The sequence below is a fragment of the Pocillopora verrucosa genome, chromosome 10 (genome assembly GCF_036669915.1).
Source record: "Pocillopora verrucosa isolate sample1 chromosome 10, ASM3666991v2, whole genome shotgun sequence".
NCBI classification, from domain to species: domain Eukaryota; kingdom Metazoa; phylum Cnidaria; class Anthozoa; order Scleractinia; family Pocilloporidae; genus Pocillopora; species Pocillopora verrucosa.
Window position 1 is genome coordinate 19718695 of NC_089321.1, and position 23238 is coordinate 19741932.

Genomic DNA, 23238 nt, shown 5'->3' on the forward strand with positions numbered 1-23238 from the left:
AACCCTCATCATTTTCATTTGCTTACTCACTCTCAACAAGCGTTGATATCAACGGAAGTCTTACTTAAGCCGGAAGTAGCCAACATGAAATCAAAATGAAATCAAAATGAAAATAACACGTCTTACAAACTATCGGATCAAAATATATACCTGGTTAAGACACGGGAAAAAAAAAAGACTTTCAAAATCGTCTCGTTCCATTGATCTTTCGGCCAGAAGGAAAGACGATTTTAGGCCGGGTTTGCTCTGCAGGGATATTTGAATTAGATTAATGAAGACTGCACACGATCGTAAACCGCAGACTTCCTTGTCGAGATCTCACAATATTTCACGCAATGATGATCAGAGAATGCCGAAGCCTCACTCGCAAATCAAGTGATTTTGCATAAAAGAAAAACACTTGCTTGTTCGTTATTGTTCCCCAACAAAATACTCTCTATTTTCTCCCTTTCCTCGAACGAAAAATTCTTACAGGGAAATTCCGTGCGGAACAAGAAAAATTCAACAATAAGCGTTAACCTCACGAGTTGAAGTTGAAGCTAAACAATTAATGAAAGAGCACGTTTCATTGCGAACTCTTTCGCTTTCTCTTAAATGAAGTAAATTTTCATGATGGATATTTGTGTCCCACGTTACCAGTGCTCGATCAACATACCGTTTTTTTTTTTCTTTTTTTCAGTGGAATGCTGCATTGCATTTCCCTGTAAGTACAAGGCTCGCGAGTCGTGATCACTGTTCGTGCAAGGTAATTTTGGTAGGATGGGGTGGGTGGTGAAGGGAGTTTTTACCTTTCTCTGACGGTATGAGCGGGCACTCGGCGAGCAATTTTATGGCTTATGGCAGTAGTTTTGATTAAGCAAGGCAATCAAGTCGAGTGTTTTCAATTTTGTTTGTTTTTTTTTTTTTTACTCAATATCTTTACCCAAGAAGACATAAACTGAGAGAACTTATCTCCCTTACACACCAGACTGAGAGAACTTACTTATCTCCCTTACATACCCCTATTCCAGCGATCTTTTTTTTTTTTCGAATCTTTTTGTAATCTATATTCTCTAGTTCTCCTTATGAACCTACTGAATAGCTTCCGGAGTACGTCATTCGCTTTATGACCGGAAGAAACAATAGGAAAACAGAAACACCGCCCCAATTTTTCTTCGGTAGTTTCAAAGATTCGTTCACGCTCTGGAAAGAATAACAGCGTCGATTCTGATCTGAGTTGTGGTTGTGATTGAGCTCTCTCGTTATATTTCTCAGCGGAGAGTTAGGAAAAGTCCAGATTACCACGTCCACTTAAGCTCCTTACCTTCCTACATTCCGATTAGTTATAAGAATTTGGTGTTAGATCAAGATAACAGCTACTGCCTGATAAGTTTGAGTATTCCCATTACCTGTTTGCGGGATATTGCAAAGATGTTGTAGATAGTGTTTGCTTTATAATGTATGCATATTATTGAGAGAAGTTACATGTTAATCACTTCTGGTAGTTAATTATTTAGCTAGAGATTACTTGCTCAGTGCTGAAGCACTGTTGCGCGGGGCTGCCATTTGTAGCAATACTGTCTCCAAACTTAAAGAGCGTTAAAGATAAAACGATGCATGGGAAATGAAAAACGTAGGAAAGACGTAGTTTTTGTGCACAATTGTTGATTGGGAGTCGGTTTGGATATGAAAATTTCTGTAATGCATATATTTAATACGATCCCATAATGAGTTCCTGACGTTAGTCAAAGCCGCACTTGACACGAAAATTAACAAAAGAGGACGAAAAGAGAACGTAAGTCAACGGAAACGACTTATTTTTGGCTCGATAGATTATTAACTTAATTGTTGAAACTGAAATACCAAGTTGTCCAAACATGAACACCCTGGGTAGGGCCGGGCGACGGCTAACGAAACAATCCCCAGTATAAATTTCTATAAATAGGCACACAAAAGCCAGGCCAAATTTACTATCCATTCGAGATTTCTTCACTCGGAATCCCAGATTTTTTGCAATAATAAAAAAATTGCATGCGGTCAGTCGGTTTTGTGGTTTGGCGGTTTTGGATGTTGTTTTTCTGCGGTTTCTAATAGACCCCAATGCCCCTATCAATTAGGCTAAAAAAAAACTGCCAATAAAGGTTAACTGAGCTAGAGCAAATAACAATATTCGCGCAGTCTATAGCTAAGAGCACCGGTGCCGATCTAGCTACGAATCATGAAGTCGAAACGCTGAAAGCGCAACTTATTTAAAACAGCCTAAGTTAGAGACACATGTAAAAAACAGAAAACGAAAAATGTTAGATTCGTGTGGAAGACGGAGCTGAACAACTGTTAACAATAGAGGATCGGAGCGATTAAAACAGAGGCCGGAAAAAAACCTGCCCGAAAAACCCGATGGGAAAAACCTAGGCAGGAAATCTGGTTAGGAACTAAAGCTCTAACTCCGGAAACTATCAGCCCATCCTACGAAGGCTCGCGCAATTTTTCAGACTACTTTTGTTGTTATTTGTTTCAGTTTGTATTTTCCCGGTGACCTCTGAACTGATAATCATGTTGCTAAAGCAGAAATATGTTTCGGATCCTTCTAAGAGACTGTTAACCCTCGCTCAGCGGCTAAAATGACTCCGAGTCGGGCCCCAAGACATATTTGCGTCCGTGAAAAATAAACTGTACTGATTTACTACACGGAATCATAGAAATTTGGTTTTAGTTTAATTTCGAAGGCTAAATTCAATCACTTTGAACGTCTGAATTTTGGCAAGAGTAACCAACGAACAAATAAGGCAATTTGAGGTTATTCTAGCTGCATTATGGGGAATATTTCGCAGGATAATAGTCATACAAAGAGGGTTGTTTGAGCGATTTACAAATGAATGACAGAGACAATTCGAGATTTTTTTGGTTTTTGCATTAATTGGGTCTGTAATTGGTTAATATAACTCACGTCATCCTCCTAACAAATCACACGCAAAACAAAAACCAATCGCGACTTGATCGCCTGCGTTTTCCCGCGTTTTTGATGGTTTGCTTGTTTTTACTTCGAGTGCTCTTTGGCTGATGATGATGTCAACCTTTGTTATGTGATTACTATAGTTTTTGGTTTTTTGACAGTCAATTGAAAACTGCTCTGACGAGCAAAGGACGACGTAAGATGAGTGCAAACCCTCAAAATCCCCACACTCAAAACAAAAGGAAAGGAGTAAAGGTCCAGCTGAACTTCACCCTAAACGTTTGACGACAAGAGATTATGAGTGATCTCTTGTTAACGGTCAAATTTTTGGACCTTGAATTTCGCGCTCTTTGGCTAAGGGACCAACGGAACATATAATTTTGAAATAAGCAAAAGGACATTTCAAAATGTATAGGAGAACGCAGAAACAAACAAAACCAAGTTAAGCAGTTGGTGGGGAAGTAAGGGTGTTGCGCGACATGCGACCACCTCTAACTCCTTGCTAGGGATAATTCACGTAATGTCGTGCTTGTGCCAGTCTCTCGCGACTATCGACTACTCCAGTCGATCATAAAGTTCGTAACATTTTTGAAGTTACATTTTCTTTGAAGCAAGTTGCTCTAAATTAATTTCAAATCCAAATGAATAACTCAAATGGGAGTTAAAATTACAGCATTACTTCCATATTATTGTACAACATATTCCCGATTTTCAAAGAGAGCAAAAACTCTCTTTGGTCTGTCACGCAATCCACACGAGCTTGACAGGTGCAACAAAATTTTCGTATAGCGCTAAGCAGTCAAAACTACTAACACGAGAATTACAAAAAAGGCAAAAACTATCCCTGAATTAAATTACGGCCTCAACACACGACTAAAATTTCTTTCTTCCAAAAATTCTTCAGTTAAATGTTCCGCTCAATTGGGTTTATAGAGGAAAACCCAAATTTGCAATTCTTACGGCTTCTACTACGTGACTGTCACGTGCTTATTCAAAACTTGCTGGGCGAAGGTCTGTGAGATGATCAGGCATGATGTACGTGATGTCGTCCCAAGGATGTCTGTACAGACCCATCTTTAGGCGTTTCTGGTCCAAATAATGACCTACAAACGAATCCAAAAACAATCTTAGCAAACATATTCTTTTTTGATGAGACGAACTCGTCGAGGTGGGGAGAAATAGTAGGGGGCGTACTTGGAATGGGCGAAACTTCCAAACAGCCCGCTGACAAGTCTGTCGATCCATTCCCCCCCCACCCTTCTTCGTTGGCCCACTTCTTTCTCTATAAATTTTGATGCGTCACAATCTTTTTAATTTACCACAAAAACTCACTAACCAATGAATCCAATCGATCTTCCCAAAACAAACAATCCATTTAGCGCTCCAATCTCCACAAATTCATCAGATTCCTCCCTGAAATGAGACATGATTAAAAGAAAAGAAGACTTTATGACGCAATAACATACAAAAGATTGAGAAAATATTGAGAAAGAAATATTGCGAGAGAAAATCTCCTGCTTTCCGGCGCTGCCACGAAGAAGAACAGAATATATTTGATATAATATATGTGATGAATGATATTGGATTCGAGGAAAACAAAAGAGTTAAATTTCTGCAAAATCCGAAACAAACTCAAGCGACCCACGATAAAAACATTTAAAATTATTAATAGTCTTTTTTTTTGTTTCGCTTGCAACAAAACTCGCAGCGCGCCTCAACACTTCCTTTCACCATAACGTTTAGCGTTCTTTTCGCATAATGAAACGAAAATATATACCTGGTGAATGCTCCACAATGACGAAGCAGATCTACGAAGGCAGCACCGATACAACCGTCTACATTGAGGATAAGATTCGGCTTCTGTTAAGATTAGAAGCAAAATTCAATGTTAAGTGCATTACTTATGAGGTTGGATAGACGTTATTTGCAAAGCTCTGTACCCAAAACATAAATTTATGGGTAAAAAACAGCAATTAATTGAGATCATGTCATCGTTTCACTTTGCTTTCATTTCCTGTAACTGTGTAAACAGTTCTCATCAATTGGACCGAATCTCGAAACCGAAAAACCAAAACCAAAGTAATCACAGTAACCAATCAGAACAAAGCACAACATCAAGAGGAGGACAATCAGAATTCGAGGTTAATAAACAAGTTAACTGACTCAGACGCGGGAAAAAGCAGGCGTCCAAGTGATGATTAGTTTTAGTTCGAATTTGATTGATTAAGAAAGTGGTATGAGTTTTCTGGACCAATCACTTGGAGAAATAGAAGAAAACCGAAACGCTATCGATTATTAGACACTCGACTGGAGATTGCCTTATGAGCTCTCACTGTGTTTAGTCAGAGAGAGAAACGAGAATCAGCCCCAAGGGGGGATGTCCCTCGGAATTTGACCAAGTAATGCGGAAAATGTTACCCAAGAGGACCTGGAGACAAGACAAGAAAGAAAAATGCGCAAGCCTTTAAGAAGAAGAACACAGGGAAAGATACGACTTTGGGAGTGTGGGCGATTTTGCTGCATTCCTAAGTATCCCCGTATGTTCCCGAAAGGAGTGTCAACCCCTAGGCTCTCAGTCATTTCCGTATCGAAAACTTACCTTTGAAGTGGTGATCTTTTCGACTTCAATGGCATAGTCCATCACTGGGTGGGTGGGAAAATGTTTGTTCACAAAGTCTTTAAGAATCACAACTCGCATGTCGGGATTGTTGAGCTAGTTAAAAAAAATCGTGTATTAAGTACTCCAGTCGTTTTTAAGAGATTCATATAGCGGACAGTTTACCCAAAAGATAACTTTCAATAACACAAACTAATGCCACAGGTTCCTTACAGATTTGACTCTGTGTCCAATTCCCATAATTAGTTGTCCTTTCTTTCGCATGTCATTCACGAATTCCATGGGCGCCATTCCACTGTCAAGACCATGAGAGAACATTCGAGCTGCTCCGTCTAAAGCTCCGCCGAATCTGTCACCCTGAAAAAAAATATATATATATTTTCAAAAATGAATGGCGTAGTGACAACTTGAATCGTTTGCAAGATGGCCTCGTCGACAGAAGAACCATTTTTCGTTATCAGTTTGTAATTTAGCTGAATACCGCCAAAAAGCATCTCATATCGAGAAGGCACCTTGAATATTCCCAGCAGCTTTGTTAGTTTTAATGATTTTCCCTCAGATGTCTCAGTTGTCGTCCAATTCAAGCTTGATTATCACATTCGCCGGAAGCAAGGCAGTAGAGAAAGCATAAGCAAAATGCATCTAAGTCCCACTATGTCCAAACGACAGTCCAAACCACTATCACACATGTGCTCTTTGTGTTAGTGTTTCACTTGTGGTATAATCCTTGATTCCAAAAGCTTCGCGACATCATCATTCGCGGTTTACATCAAATTTGTGGAAAACTTACATACGAATGCAGTTTACGGCTTGGAGTTTCTTTCTACTTACAATTGTGAGAAGACCAGACACCAGTGATGATATGAGGTCCTTGCCAGCTCTGGCTGTCACGATAGTGTTGTGTGCACCTGAAACGGCTGTGCGTGACAAAAAAAGGTCATTTGTGTGACAATAAAACCAGCAGTATTGATACTAGCAGATTTCCTTAGTGTGTCGATTTTATTGGATAAACTTCTTACATATAGTTGGGCTTTAACTAGACAAAATCACTAGCTGCACATGCACAGTCATGCTATCTAAACTTCAGTTATTGTGTCAAAGATTTTTAGGTTTGTGACGTGCAGCAAAACGTGACACTTTCTGAACGACAATCATTTTTATGTGACCAGTCTAGTATGACACCTACCTGGTCCATGGTCAGCGGTTATCATGAGGCACATTTCAATAAATTCGTTTGCATAAGGAGGTAACCTAAAAACAGACAGAAAGATACCTTAGTCAGGTCATTTATGAAATAGCGTCAGTCCTTATCTATTCACATGTAGCAAAAACCGCTAACAAAGGAAGAAGTTTATAGAACTTGGTAAACGTACTTTCTTTGAAACCATAACAAACCCAGGACTCCTCCAACACCCATGTCTTCCTGCGAGAGTTAAGTTGAAGACAATTATTAATATGTCAAATAAGTAAAGTGACTGCCTCGTTCCCAGAGGGAGACTCCCATGAAAACGAGGTACATATAATGACGTTGCGTGCCGTTTGGCTAAGGGAGTTTCGACTGAGTACCTATATGCTGAAGGTAGGTCGTTATGAGTTCGGCGGCCAAAATTCCGTTAAAGGGCCTGATAATGCAATCTACCGGAGATTCTTGCGGCTTTTTTCTTCCCTTGACCGATTCCGAAGCGTAACGAGGGATTTGAAAATAACAGTAGACTGAAAAAGATGCAGAGTTTTTGTTTCGCCTCATGAAGAATTCTACACATTAAAAATAAGCGTTCATACCTTGAACACCTCTGTGATTGGCATGCCAGCGTACAGGAGCTCTGCTCCTCTCTCATCACAGATACTTGACATGAATGAGGAGGGTTTGCGGATCAAACCAAGCTCCTATAAAATACAACCACATCAAGTATGAAGAAAAGTGAAGATGTAAAAAGAAAATCCTTCATACAAACATTCTTTCAGCTGTTACAGTGCAGCAATGATTTGAGTTAGCCGTCAGAGTATAGCTAGTGGAACACGTAACACTACCTACAGCTGTAGGTTATAATCCCGTTCTTTTACCCTTTCACTCCCAAGAGTGACCAAACATGAATTTCACCTCACAATATCATTACATTTTCAAGTAGAAAGGTTATGAGAAGTAGAAAAATCATAGTATTTGATTGACTACCAAATTCTTAGATAAAAAATGATAAGGAGTGAGTGACAAACGGTGCGTAGAATATCTAATTAGATATTAAAGATGACAAGGTTAAATGCAATCTCCCGCCTTGATTGCTAAAATTCTAGGGCTCACACACCTACCCGGCAGGACAAAGTGATCTACAAGTGACTTCAGCCTAGTTTTTTCTTAATAGAATGGATAATTTCTGTTTCTCCCTACACCGCTTTACTACACTACTCCACCTAAATCTGAGTCTGTAATTTCTAGACTGATTATACTTGCACTCAATTCCCAGCATAACATTACGGGATCTAGGGATTTTTGATTGGTAAGGGGAAAGGGGGGGGAACCCAAAAATTAATTAAAAAACACCGAATTTCTTTCAGCACCATACCCCAAAAACGCTAAGGAACATTTTAAGACAAGATCATTTTGAATACCTCATGATGTTTGAACTGACAGTCTTTCGGTGTCAGATAAAGAGTAAAAAGAATGCCGCAAGTCTTACTTAAGGGAATCCGGATCCTCCACTACACTTTTACTAACCTGTGCCCAAGAGTAATCCATAGGGACTGTTGGAGGAACTTTCTCGGGTTTAGGAACGATTGTCCCGTCCCTAACGAGCACTTCATAAACTTCCCTGTAGAAATAAGAGCAAAATTGCAAAGTTAGGAAACTTTCTTTTGTTTGCAGTGATGACTACAGCTTGGTAGAAATTCTCGTTTCTATTGAAATGTAAGAAATCATAAGAAAACTGATTTGGTAGTCGCATCTGATTGGCTGTGAAGATGGGAAAACTTCATGAAGATCAGAACACAACATAATGATGATATCATTATCAGGAATCTTTGGACCTTTTGATTAATCGAGCTCAAACTTGGTGTGGAAGACACAGTTGATTTAAACAGTTGAAAGCAAAAAGACACAAGAACGAGGAAAACAATGAAAACAATAGGTTAAGAAAGTGAAGTTCTATTGTGATGTGTCCTGTGCACGTGTCTTGTTCGCCAAAGAGCCATTATTTATTTGTTTCCTAGATGTTGTACCATATCCTCTTGACGAACGTCTTGCAATTTTCTGGTGTCTTTTTTAAATACGCTAAGTATTCAAGTCATATATATAAAAAAATTTTTCAATATTACGTTGGGGGGTATTTTACCTCTTTCAATCATCCATCTGGCGAATAGAAAATGTGTCGAATATATACTAAATTTTAATTGACCGAAAGCGTTTTAAAGTGTCTTAAGTCAAATGCCAACTTATCGGTATGTTATGTCAAAAAAAAAAGAAAAAAAAAAAAGGAGAGAGAAAGAAGGGAAAATAAAAGAGAAAGGAAGGAATTAAAAAAACTGCAAGGTCACCTACTTGATCATTTCAAACAGAGAATCAAAACTGTCTGGTACATACGCTCCAGCATCTTTCAAAGCCTGTGAATAATTTAATTAAAAAGAGACACGAAAAACTATTTCAAGAGCTGTTAATTGCTAAGTCCCTTGTGACTTTCAGGTATATAAATCGATGTAACAATATGAATTATGCTCCAAGAACCAAATCAATCTTATCTCCGCTCTAAAAGAATATATAATAAATTTACTCCTCAAAGCAGTTTGAGAGTCAAAATACTTGGTACATAACCGAAAAATGTCCTAAAAAATTGATACTAGACACTGCTATATCAAAACCAACTCACTACTAACCTAACCACGCGCACATGACGTTGCAGAGTTTAACCCGAGCGGCAGAAACCACTCTACATCGATCACAAACAGCCCCTGCTTTGGTTGCCGCAAAAACCCGTTATTTCAGTCAATAGGGCTTTTTTTTAAACTCCTAATTGTTCAAACAGATCACCAAGAGATGGAAAGTAGTGGATTAGGACTCTGTCACATGACAGAAAAGAGCCTAGTTTGCTGAGCAATATTCAAAATGCCGTCTTCCGAAGTGAGTTTTTCTCACTTTTGAAGACAATTCTATCACGTTGGGAAGACCTCCTCACTGCATATAAATTTTAAATGACGAAAATAAAATCAAATGGTTTCTGAAGTATAATACTCCTTCTAAAAACATTTTAAAGTTGCTGTACACCTCATACCCTGTACATTACTTAATATTTCTTTTCGAGCTTGGTCAGTAAATTTGATTAAATCCTTACTTTGTTTTTGGCAACCGCTGTTTCGTTGTCTCCATGAGCGCTGGCTCCGGCATGGCCAAATTGCACCTAATCAGTTTAACAAAATACCAGTTATTAGTACCCAAATACTAGCGAGAATTGTTCTAAAGTCTTCTGCAAGTTCGCGAAAGTACTGGTGCCCAATTTACGCACCTCTGACGTAAACATTGATGCACATGTTCCAATGCACCAAACCACGATGGGCTTGGTTACCGTGCCGTCCTTAATGGCCTCACAGATCTCGTATTCCTCGGTTCCACCAACCTAGGATTTACAATAGAATTGAAAGGCAACTGAATACGATATTTCGACCTAAGTATGTTGAAAGAAATATTTTAGTCCAATTTAAACTTTTTTCATCCTGAGTTATTCTTGGTTTATCCCAACTTCTCTCGTATTTTTTATCTAACTATACTAATAGATATTAACAACGATGCATCTGATAGTGATGCATTTCCATAGCACATTTCCCATTTTGCGCTTTCAAAAACTTTGCGGAGTTCTTTGACCAGACTGCATTGAGAAGTTTACAGTTGTTCAAAGAAAAGTTTGCAGGTGCCCACAATTAAGGAATTTTTGGGAATACAGCCAGATCACAAAACCGGAAACTACGTTCCCTATTCTTTGGGAGAAAAGTGTAGATTCTTTAACGTCCCCTGATAACCAGTACTCAGAAGATTCAAGAGACGAGGCCTTCGGGTGACTTACTAATCAAAGAAGACTAGAACGTCTAACCATTTGCAGATGGCGTAGCAAAGGCAGAACATTCTCCTCCGTTATTTAAAGACCCAAAGTGTTGGTTCTATCTTGGGTTTGAACCCTTCCCCTCCCGTACGGCAATCCGGCGCTCTACAGCCTGAGCTAACCAGGTGGGTCAGTCATTTACAATCCTTTTAAATCTTCCGCATCATTGGCCACCCTTACTTCCTCCTTTTTGTATATCTTTTTGCGTCAATTGTATTTTCTCATCTTTACCGAACTGGAGCTCAAGATAGTTGAGCACAACGCCAAAAAAAGAATCATAATTCCGTAACTTAACTACTTTCAAACAATGAACAGACACGCACCTCTCCAAGGACAACGAGCATCTTCACATCCGGGTTTTCTTGATACCTCATCACGTGATCCATAAATGTCGTTCCCGGATACCTGTCACCTCCGATGGCCACGCCTTCGTAGACGCCGTCGGTGGTTCGTGAGATGATGTTGTTGAGTTCGTTAGACATTCCACCTGATCGAGACACGTAGGCAACGCTGTAGATTCGAAAAAGAACATTTCCTTGCAATGATCAGATTAACACAGGCGTTCTCATTAACCATTAACACTCTAAGATCAGTACGAATATTCTCCATTCTGGTCCCTAAACATTTCCTTAGATGCTGACAAGAGCTTCAAGAGATTCTTTGGTTGGTGATCATTTCCGTTTTTCTCGTCACCTTGATGTAAGATTCAGTGGTGATACTTTAGGGAGAAATCAAATTCTAGTCACTCTTAAGGGTGAGAGGGTTAATAAGACTAAACAAGCATTTCCTCTAGTTGGTTTAAAACATGGATTCTTATTGGCTAGATTAAAACACGTATTCTCACAAGTGAAAATAGATCAGGCATTCTTATTGGTTGACAAAGTTTTTTCATAGGTTAAATAAGAAACACGTATTTTTATTTGTCATTATCATCGGTTAGTTTCAAAACAGGTTTACTTGAGTGGAAGTACCTTACGCGTAACATTTCTCTCTACCGGAAACCTTTCCATGAAAGTAGATTTTGCATGTTTGATTACGCTTTGATTTACTGAGTTTTAAGCAGAGGATAAGGTATCACCGTTTTCGAAAATTTTGAAGCGGCTTGAATAATTGGTTTTTGGCCTTTCTGAAGTTAATTTATTTAACAGCCTTGATGTGAAGCACCAGCGACGTAACCACATCACTGTTTCATTTAGCTTACCTTCCCGGCCTATACAGCTTTGATGCCAAAATGTTATCCAACATACCACCGGTGTTACCGATCTTGAAACACCCAGGTTTGATGCCACCAACCTAAAAAAACCAAGACGGACGCGGTTACGTAAAAAAAAGGGGGTTACTTCAATCCACGTGACTGACTCAGAATCGGAAGGGGGAGGGGGAGGGGAGAGAGGGGATCAAACTTTGGTTTAGAAAAGACAGATTTTTTTAATTAAACACTAGAGCCTGAATAAGATAAGGATTATTTCAAGACAAGTTTATTTAAAATACTTGATATCAAGTGGTAATTTGCGAATATGTCGTCCCAAGAATTCTGGTGTCAGACCAGTGGTAAAAAAACCCACTGCGCTGATGGGGTGGGGTTTCCAGACCCCCGAGACTATGGAACCTGGATCGACTTCCGCTCATTATACTCGAAACCATACCCCGAGCAGGATGCCACAGGATCTCTAGCCTACCGTTTCACAGCTAAACTATTTGGTGCTCTGAAAAGTTGTCTTCCGTTGGGTTTACGAGAACAAAGGAACAACTTTTTCAAATTATACTTACTGTTGCTGGACCGATAATTGTCACTCCAAGTTCCTTAGCTTTCTGATTCAGTTGCCTGGTCTTTGCCTCAGGGATTCCCTCAGCGATGATAGCAATCGTGCGAATCTGTCAACGACAATTGAAAAAAAAAAAAACTTAAATTCAGTGTGTGCGAAATTTGAGATGGGAAGAAAAAGCTGCTAAACCCACACGAGGGACAAACCAATAACATTCCACAAACCCATCAGATGCTCTAGGCTTCCATTTCAATAAAAGAAACTTGCCATGAGCAACCCCGTGTTCTCAGCTCCAGCGTTAAACGTGTCTTACGTGATGTTAATATATGTAAAAATTCTCGCCAACGCAAAAACTGTTTGAAAAAATTGTGCACCAACTGAAAAATCACTTTATAAGCTTACTTGTGGAAACTGCAGGGCTTCTAGAGTGGCATCGTAAGCGGATCTAAGCGACGCAAAATTAACCATTACATCAGCATCAGGATGTTTGTTCATAGCCTCGGACATCTCTTTATAAACTGGAATTATAAATAAACGAGGAAATTAGAAATCAAAAACATTTTGCGATGTTATACTCCCGCTGGTTGGGATGTAAGCAAAAAACAGGTTGCCTCTGAACCCCTGACCCCTCACACCGCGGAAGTCCGGCGCTCTACAACCTGAGATAACCAGGCAGCGGTAAAACAAAAGTATTCCGATTTAGATTTCGAAAATCGACCACTTCATCTGGACTTCAGCGCACCAACTAAAAAAATCACTCCAGTGATCTCCCCAGTAAAATAGAATCACAGAATCCGGTCACAACTGAAATAATATTGAATCATTCCAACCAACCTGGAATCATAATTTCTTTGTGTCCGTAGTAGAACTTCTGTCGGTGATTTCCACTGAAATAAAAGAAACGAGAAGTTTTGAATTAAACCTCGATAACTTAAAAGGTAAGAAAAGAACAATGAATGACTCTGTAATAGATGTTGATTCAAAACAGGACCAAATGTTAAACTTCTAAATATTCATTTAATAGCAATTTCTCACCTGAAAGGATACACCATAGCTGCCACAGATGGTCTCTTTCTCTCACAAACATAATCAAAATCAAGCATGCCCTGAAAACAGAGGAAAAGGCGTCGAAATTAAAATTAATGAAACAACCATGCTGTAACCACAAATAAGCTGTTTTTCGGTACTTTTCTGAAGGTACCAGCCTTTCATAATTGCTAATAGGACTTGAGAACCTTGCACGTAAGCGGGAGTCAGTCCCAGATTCTATCTTTCAATCAGGAGATTAAGTTTCCACTTAGGAGCGTAGCCTGCGTTGCCGGCGTATTTTCGGTGAGTGAGCCCACCATCTTTTTTTAAGCCGAAAAACGTTGAGGAGAGAAAAAAAAAACTTGTACCGAGGGGATGGATGATAGGCAACCCCCTACTCTACCCGTCTCGGTAATCTAACCTTACATCAGACATAGCAACTCATTGAAAGATCGCCGCGGAGCTTGAAACGTTACCATTCCCTCAACAACGCGCCCATATTGCGCAATGAGGGCAGAGAAGATACAGTAAAATGATATTTAAGTATACCTGTACTGCTCGTGCTTGCACTCCCCAGATGATTGCTCTGGTCTCACTAGTAAACAAAGGAGCTTTCTTGCCGCCTGAAGCTTTGCGCCCTTGTTCTGGTGAAGGCTTCTCATCAGCTGTTTTTCCCTTGCCATTCGACATCAACAGTGCGTGTTTTCCACTGGTTACGGACCCCTGGGATGACATGACAACACTGTTGCAATGTTTTCCATTTTCGCGTATTTTTAGAGAAATATCATATAAAAGCAATAGATGACTACCGAGTTAACGTAGCCTCATCTGATACCATAAGGAAGGGGAGGGGGACCTCATACTAACAATAGAGAGGAAATTTTTACTTTGTTCTGAGCATTGAAGAACATGTTTGCTGCTGCATTTGAGTCGAAGCCAACTTCCTTGGGAATCTCTCTCTTTTTTAAGGCCATGCCTACAATGGCGGTCATGTGTGTCTCTGTTCCAAATACGTACATGGGCAAACCTAAACTAGAACCTGTAAAATATGAATATCTTAATTAAGCATGAAGGATGCAATGACTTCGGTCTAAGTCGCTTCGTGTTTGTTAAAGAACCACGCGCTATCTTCTAAACCAATCATAAAACTGAAAAAATCGCTGCTTCACATTTTGCCGGTTTTTTTTTTAGTTCCATCAACTGCTACTAATAATTACCTTTGTTTGGATTAGCCGATGTGGTAACTGTGGTTCATTTCAAGTCAGGGTCGTGTCTTTCCACTTCTAGATAATCTATCTGTCGGTCTTGCTCGCCACACTCATACTAGACTACGATCAGTCTCCCCTTTCCGGCGAAGACGGTCGCGCGAGACAAATACAAGGAAGCGAAAAATAAAAATGATGTTAACGTCCTGCGCAGAATTCTGGGAGAGAGATTTCGCGCACCTCACTCGCTGAGTTTCACGCGATGCGCCAACATCAATTTTTTTTTCCGCTGATTTTTTTGTCTCGTACGACGGATTTTACCGAAAAGGTGGGGCTGATCGATGTCTGCATACATACATGCATACATACATACATACATACCCCTACGCTGATACCAAAGGTTGAACAGGGGAATGAGCCAGATCATATAAGATGCAGGGAAATTCGCAAATGTGTACCCCATCCTCCTCCCTTGGAAAAATGTTGGCTGTTTTATACTTACCTACTTCCCTCATAACACGAAGGCCCTCTTGATAGTTTGGCCCTCCTCTTCGCACATATATCTCCACCTTGTGCTCTATAAGTTTTTTCTGATACTCTTGGAGAGCTTTGACTATTCCCTAGAAACAAAACAGAGAAAAAAGAGAAGTTTACAAATTATTTTGAAAGTTATATGGTCAACATTGCTGTGACGATAAATGATGGACAACACCTTAAAAGTGTACATCCAGCTCTTATAATAGCATATCGAAAAAATACAGCAACAAAAATGACGAAATGACAGGTAAATTTAATTCTCGTAGAACGAAGAAAAAAATTAAAAGCTAAGTTTTTCGTTTCTCTCACGATGTAGTCAAGTGTGATGTAGATCGCGACGTTTCGACTGCATACTGCTAAACTTCTTCAGGCGAAGAGGTTGACTGGTCATGCGTGATCTTATAAAGCATGATGCTCTGCTGTGGTTAGTTGTTTTTCACCAGCTTTGATCGGTGCATTTCAATTCTTGCTGTTTCACTCAGTGATTTGCTCCCTCGGCAGTCCGCTGTCGTACGGCTCTCCTGTTGTTGTGTTTTTTGAACGTTATTCACCACGATGAATAACCACAACATTTTTCACGAAGAAAAAAATTGTTAAAAATTTTACCATAAAAATATGTGGCTTCATGGCCCTGGCCTCACCTAAAGCATTTTCTCTAATTTCAGTTGACACGTTAATACCTACTTTGGTCACATAACGTTTTACGTGGATTAAACTACCTTGAATGTTGCCGACACATTTGTGAAGTTAGCAATACCTCCACCAATGATAAGAATCTTGCCTGTGAAGGAAATTACACGACGTAAATATTAGTACATTGTACCGTACAGTAAAGTTTGACAGCATATTAGATGGGCTCGCGTAGTTTCCAGATCTTGGACTGGTTTCTATAGCGACTAGGAGAACTTCTTCCGTCCGGCCAGACTACTAGTTTGACTTGTGCCGCCCCACGCGCGCTTTCAATGAAAAACGTCATCAACAAAATCCCCGTATTGAGCTATACTCGATAGCGCGAGCGGGGCGTAAAAGCCACACGGCCCAAATTACGGCCCCGCAAGTTGCAAAAGTCAAGATAAGAGGGAGATAAAGACGGGGCTCATGATACAAAATGCTTGGTCTATCTTAATCCTGATAGACAACCCTCTTTATTTCAATATCGAGCCCATCTTTCTTATTTTAAATATCAGGATATTTGCATCATGTAGAAAAGAATGGGAATTTCAGACATCTTACCATCAGGCCTTGGTGTACCAGCGGTCATAAGCTTGATAATCGTCTTAGCATATTCATATGTCTGTGATTCTGATGGCGCACCTGAATATTCACCGTAATTTGCCAACTCTGACGCACCACCCAAATCACAAACAGTGTCACTAGATTAACATAAACAAGAGCAGAGACATAATCACTATCATGGCAGTGCTACATTCATTTGTTTTCAAAGTTTTAACGTTGCATGCATGAGACATGTTCAGTTCCTCTCCCAACATTTCAAGAATAGATCTCTCCCTCAACAAATCTTGTATTTCAGTATTGTACAAAAGTAATGATAGCGAAATGGGCGTGTTTTGTTCCTTGCTGTCGATTAGAAAGTTTGCCACAAATTCTAGGGACTCTTTGCAGCGCCGTTTGCATCTTTGAGTTAAGAAGAACAGTGAAAATTAGTCTTATTTTCGAGACCGGAGAGAAAATTCAATCCCAGAAGCATAATTTGGCATGAATTCATGATAGGAGCAAAGCTACTGCGGTATTAACCATCTATTGTACCAATCACATTATCAACCAGCCAAAATTGATTTCAAGGGATAGTGAAGTTGCCTTCTTGGGGTCTTGAAGGAAAAAATTTTATTATTGCAAATGAACAAAGAATACCAATCGACCTCGTTGCAAAAAATTTCAGCCTTAATTCCATTTTAATCTACAACGAATGCACTTTCCTACCTGTACACCACAGAGGCCCCACCTCCAGCCACCATGGTCCAAATGCGACCTTTACTGTTCAAAATGGTTAATTTAAGAGAAGCTCCACTTTTGGCATCTAACTCAGCGATGTGTGCTTCCTAGTAAAAAAAAAACAAAACGAGTTAAGGTTTCTTGTAAATTAACTACATATCACATTTTAGGATGGTGTGTACATGTTATTTTAAAGAACCAAGCACACTTCCAAGCAAGCTGGCATATTTCTTGCAGATGAAGACTGATCTGCTTTCATCTTATCCATTATATTCAATGCAGAGAAAACAATAGTCATGAAAGAAAAGCAACTTTTTCAATCAAATTGAAAATTAAGTATTTCAGTAGCACTGTTTACTGCCGTTAAGCATGATAAGCATGGACATTTTTCCTCTTTCTTTATCGATTTATTTCCTAATTGTTTTGCCATCTTGTATATTGAGTAATTACAAAATATGATCATTTAACATCCCTTTGTCAATCAGGCATTTTAAAGCACTTTTTAGTTGCATCGTGTAACACCAAACCCAAATAAACCAAGACACAATCAGAGCAAAAGAAAATATCACAAGGGAAAAAGAGAGAAGTCCAAGTGAATTGAGTAGACAGTCTGAAGCAAAGGAAAGTTAGAGAGACCAAGTCATAATTATCTTTGTACCTGATTGGTGGAGAGGGAAGAGTGAAATTTCTAGTCAATCCCCAACTACTTTTAGCACAAAATTAGAATTTTTTTCTTGACAAACTAGTCTCACCTCAGGATATGCCTCTCTGCCAAATGGAGGTGGGAAGTCAATTTCTCCCCATTCAGTTTTACATATAAACTCTGCAGTTTGATCCAATTTGGCAGCAAGATCAAGAACATGCACTGATTCATCCACAACCACTGAAACAGAACACAGGATTATTGCTACAATTACTTCACACTTGTCACCAGGAAATTTAAATATCAGATGACAAACTTTGGAGATTGAGGATTTAACTCAGTCATCATCATCATCATCATCACATCATGTCATTATCAAAGTTTATTTTGAAAAATTTATTGTGAAACAACTGAAGATATCAACAAATCAATTCTAAAATTGTCAATCTGTAGAATAAATTAAGACAAATTGGTTGGCCTCTGCTAAATGCCTGAGAGTTTCCTAAAGGTCACCTTGCTTTCTAAGGTGTTCCATTGTTTTCTACTTTCTCCTCTCTGTATTTTCATATATCTAGTATCCATAGTATTGTATAATTAACTATTTGTGAGTTAGATGAAAAAAATATTTATTAAATTTCAAAAAAATCATTCCAATGATGAGGATGATTATATGGCTTCCATGTTAACTTGCACTGTGCTATACAAGCACATAGAGCTATTTGGTCGATAGGTAACCATAACAGACTTCATTGCAATGACATTATGGGAGTCTCAATGTTAGCTGCAAAACTGATGGTTAAGTTAACACTTTACACCCTAACATCAGTATGCACATTCTCTTTACTGCTCTCTATAAATTTCTTAATGTGCTGACAAGGAGAATTTACAACAATTAAGAGCTTCTTTAATTGATCATTTCCTTTATTCTTGTGACCTAAATGTGTGATGGAGGGGGGAGAGGGGCAACCTTGTAGGGAGAAATTAGATGCTAGTCACTCTTAGGGATCAAATGGTTAACAACATCTACTCAGAAAAACTTACTTGTAGAAAGATTTGAGAAACCCTGAAAATCACATCAGTATTACCACTAAATCTTCATTTTCAATGATTACGTGGAATAAAAAATAATAGGTATGGAGAGTATCCAAATAGTCTGACACTGTCAAAATGTTTAAAGATGACCTCACCTAAGGGATTTATTTCCAGGTAGGTGAAGAACAAGTCGGTGTAAAGTTTAAATAAGTCGTGGATAAATGTAGCAAGTAATCTGTCCAGAAAAAAAACAAGGAGCAATAAACATTATTGCATTTTAACTTTGCAGATTGCATTTTCTGATTGGTTCACTTAACTTAACAAGGTACAAGTGACAATAAAATGATGCAACAATAATACAGCGAAGTCCTGAAAGGGTTCTTGGAATCCTCGCACAACCTGAGCATCACCAGAGTCATATATTCAGAGAGGGCTAACAGCCTCTAGTCTTGGATGAGTACAAACCATGTATTGTAAGAGTACTAAAAACCTTCGCTCACTTTTTCTTTTGTTTTGAAACATTCTGCATAAGTTTTTTCTCCACCAAATCAACTGTGATTTTGTCTCCAAGGCCAACTTCAAGTTTAACAGCCTAAGCACAACATAGGTAAACTAACATGAGTAAACAAACATATGTAAAAAAACATACGTACTCAAGAAAACAATGAAATTTTAAATCAAACTTCTTGATCACAGCTAGCTTAAAAACTAATAATAGTTTGAAGTATATATTCCTAAATATTTTTGGTTTGTGCTTATTTTATTAGATATCTGGCGTTCTTTCATCATTGATCAGAGAAGCAAAATGTTTCTATTTGGTGCCCAAAAAACAAGAAAGCATACACTAGAAACAAAACTGCTTGGAATTCACATTTTTTTCAAACATACATGTAAATTTTTTAAGATCCAGAAAGTAAAGGAGACAAATATTATTCTGGCTACTTACGTATAACCTTTAACTAACAGTAAATCTAATCATTTTTTCTTAATTCATTGAGAGTACAGTAAGCACAGATATGGAATTTCTCTTGAGTTTTTAATGCAAAAAATTTAACCATTTAATTCCCAAAAACTGACTGTTAATTCTCCCTTCTAGCTGCTACACATTTCCTGGTTAATTAGTTATGGCGATTTGGTCTTAGATCAAGAATTATCAACTTCTACCTTATAAGTTTGAGTTTTCTCATAACCTGTTTGCTGGATAACATATGGATATCATAGAGAGAACTTAAATGTAAATCACTTTTGGGAGTTAAAGGGTTAAAACTCAGACTAGAATCATATGAAAAAAAAAATACTTTACCTTGCTGTCAACATCTCCTATTTCCACACCACCCTCATGATGAAATAAAATTGTGTCGCATTTCCTCTGGGCATAGATGCACACATAAAATTCTTCATTCTAAAATAAAGTCATAGAAGATTGTGTGAGTCATTCTTTGGAGCCTTATCATGGTTTATTAGTTTCAGAATCTAACACTTCCTGATTCAGATTCACTGCATTTTCAAACATATGAACCATGGTGAACCACAGTCATCTTACATTGTTGAAAAGATCAAGTCACTGAATTGTAATGGGAGGCATTTGATCCATTTTGAGTTCCTCTGCTTTTAGATGACTGTTATGCAACATCTGAAGATGGCATGAATTGAAATTGCCAGTTTTACTCTAAATCTCAGTGTTTGCAGGTTATTGAAAAGCTCACTCAATTCCTAACAGCACATACATAAAAGTAAAGTAATTAAAAGTCCACACTTAAGCCAAGTGACCTATCCGGTCAGAGTTCATCCGACCTTCTAAAGCATAAGGTAAAAAGAAATACCAATATTGAGATCATTACAAAAGATGTATGTGTAACTGGATCTACCTGTTTATGTGGTACAAATGGCTCTATGATGAATCTTTTCAGCGGACCACTTGCAGCTCCCACCTGCCAAGTAAATAATCATAGCATTCATTCCAACCTGATTAGTTGGAAACACAGATTAATGAGCATGAGTTGGGTGGGAACAGATTGTGGGAGAATGGAGGGGGGCTGAGGAAAGACAGGGGTAAGGTCAGGGGGACAGGGGAAATAACAAGATAAAAGGGAGGAAGGACAGGTAATACACAGAATGGTTGAAGAGTAGAAGATCAGGGACAGAAATGGATGAGGAAGGTTTCAGAATCTCAGGGAAAGGGAGACAGCAAATCTTGTAAAGGCAAATGTAACTAGAATGGGTAATGGGTTCCAGAATACAAGGGTTCATATAATTCTCTCTGGATAATATACTACTCAATTGCAGGTTACCGCCAAGAATTTTGTCACACCTCCCCTGACAATTTGCTTGTACTCATTTATACTCCTTGTTGGAGACAGGTATGTTGAGAGTAAAAGTTTTCCCAAGTACACCACTTTATCACCCCATCAGGGCTCGAACCTTCCTCCCCCCTTCCCCCTAACGTCTGACATCAACTTATAGTCCAGCACTGTAACCTTGAGCTCTAGGTGAACATGTCTTGTCTGCCACACTTTTCTTATTCAGTATTTTCCAGAGGCACCAGCAGCTGCTGTTTCCACCAGCAAGTTTCCACAAACACATATGTTTTTTAATCATTGCTTTCTTGAATATTGAAAAAATAATAAAACAACCGTCCTCTTCTTAAGAAAATTTTAATCTTTGCTTTATTTCCATATCCACAAAGAAAGTGATTAAAACCAGAAAGAAAACAAGAGACAAAAGCAGCAGGAACAGATGCTAGCAACATACTGTACATACTTGTACCCTTTTTATAGGTACTGGCTTGTTTCCTGACAACTGCTGTATTTTTTTTAAGGCTTGCCTTCAGAAAACACTCCAGCTTATCATCCCATTCTTGTTTCATGCTGTATAATCGAGAAGGCTAAAATACTTAATAGATCAATCACAGACCTGGATATCTTTGCCCATTCTCTCATCAATCCATTTCTTGGCTTCTTGTGAGTTGACATTAACCTTTATAAGACCCAGCTTGCCTCTACGCTTTATAAGCTGATCTGGCTTTACAACAAGTTTCTGAAAAATGAAAATACAAACAAATATATTAAGTATATCTTATGACACATTTTTGTATGTACAGTAGAACCTCCTCCCTTAGCGATGACCTCTGGTAAGCAACCACTTTTTCAGTATACCAAAAGTTATCAAGTCAAATCACTATAAATTGAACCTCTTGTAAGCAAACACCTCTCATTAGCTGCCACATCTCAAAAGTAACCACTTTTAGAGATGCTTGCTTACAATTTTAAATTGTTTTTAACATTGTATAGGTGACTACTTGTCAGATGATTGACTTAATCTCTTATGAGTAGAAACTAAAGACTGTTTTTTAAAGAAATGTTGAGTTAACACATAAATCACAGTTTCAATATCAGCATCATCTTTGGTATCGTATAGTTTCAGAAAAACTGTATTGGTCCATCATTACTAAACAATCAATGGAAAAAAATTGTGGCTATGCTAAGTTTGCCACCAATTCCAGGTCAGGATGGTTTTAGAATACAACTGTTTGAGTTGAATTTCCCTTTGATCCAGATATGTCATTTCCAAACAAAGAAAAGCTAATATCAAGCCAGTTTGAACTCATGTGAAGCTAAAATAATTTAAAAGTACAACTGATACACTAAAATCTAGAAAAGAAAAATTAACCCATTTATTCAGTTTTGGTAAAAAAGTATAACAGGCGTCAAGAAAGTAGTTTAGTACGTGTTAAAATCAGAACAAAGATAAAACATCAGTAGGGGTAAATTGATGAGATGAAAGGAATTAAAAAACGTTTATTCTGCATATGACAAAGCATTTGCGTAACCTTGAATGACCTTCATCGCTACAAGTATAATCCTATTCTGTCAATTTCCTTGCTGCGAGCGGTGAAAGGAAAAGCAAAACGGATAACATTGTTTCGAGGAAATAAAGAATATAAACAACTTAATATTTTACAGAAATCTTCTTTATTTTTTACACAATGGTCTTCTAAATATGTCAAAGCTCAAAATTCAAGATTGAAAATACAAAATTCGTAAATACATAATAAAATTCAGGAGTCGAGGGATCAAATTATTTTCGCCCCTGGAGGCTGAATGAATTCAGTTGAATAGAACGACAAATTTGTTGATAAAACAATGTCTTACCTGGCTTAAAATCCATGGATTGTCTTTGACAAGATCGTCCCAGTTTGTTTCTTGTACAACAACAGCAAATTTGTTCTTGACGTAGCAATTGTTTTGAAGGCACTTCGCAACGAGTGACTTTCCGTCGGTTTCGTAGATGGCTTTAGCCGACATTTTGACAGATCTTCGAGTTTAGATCGCGGAGAGATGGTTGAAAGTGTATGGAAGAAAGTATAATGATGCAATCAAAGTTAAAATAAGGGATTTATTTTTGTACTATCTCAGTGCCACGACTCCGCCATATCGAAATCAA

At 38.4% G+C, this 23238-nt stretch overlaps 1 protein-coding gene across 1 annotated transcript; it reads right to left on the reverse strand.

Moving 5' to 3' along the window:
* Positions 1–2679: 2679 nt before the first annotated feature.
* Positions 2680–23238, reverse strand: LOC131778408 (ATP-citrate synthase). The gene is made up of 32 exons (XM_059094811.2): positions 22947–23238; positions 21709–21831; positions 20664–20726; positions 20099–20197; positions 19296–19387; positions 18951–19030; positions 17873–18003; positions 17109–17227; positions 16401–16540; positions 15887–15948; positions 15133–15250; positions 14313–14464; positions 13975–14148; positions 13432–13502; positions 13231–13283; positions 12799–12914; positions 12401–12505; positions 11832–11923; positions 10954–11140; positions 10040–10150; positions 9869–9934; positions 9082–9143; positions 8263–8356; positions 7332–7436; positions 6923–6972; positions 6736–6800; positions 6381–6466; positions 5763–5906; positions 5532–5645; positions 4710–4792; positions 4269–4345; positions 2680–4035 (listed from the first exon to the last, which is right to left on the reverse strand). Exons 1-32 carry the CDS (start codon positions 23097–23099, stop codon positions 3920–3922), a joined length of 3303 nt encoding a protein of 1100 aa, XP_058950794.2. The 5' UTR covers positions 23100–23238; the 3' UTR covers positions 2680–3919.

What these genes read in the sequence shown, in the direction of transcription:
- LOC131778408 (XM_059094811.2), bottom strand. Translation starts at nt 23,099, where the DNA reads ATGTCGGCTAAAGCCATCTACGAAACCGACGGAAAGTCACTCGTTGCG. An exon ending in CCTGGAAATAAATCCCTTAG is followed by an intron (nt 18,004 to 18,950) that starts GTGAGGTCATCT and finishes GTTCTGTTTCAG; the next exon opens with TGGTTGTGGATGAATCAGTG. An exon ending in AACCGCTGACCATGGACCAG is followed by an intron (nt 6,467 to 6,735) that starts GTAGGTGTCATA and finishes TGTCACGCACAG; the next exon opens with CCGTTTCAGGTGCACACAAC.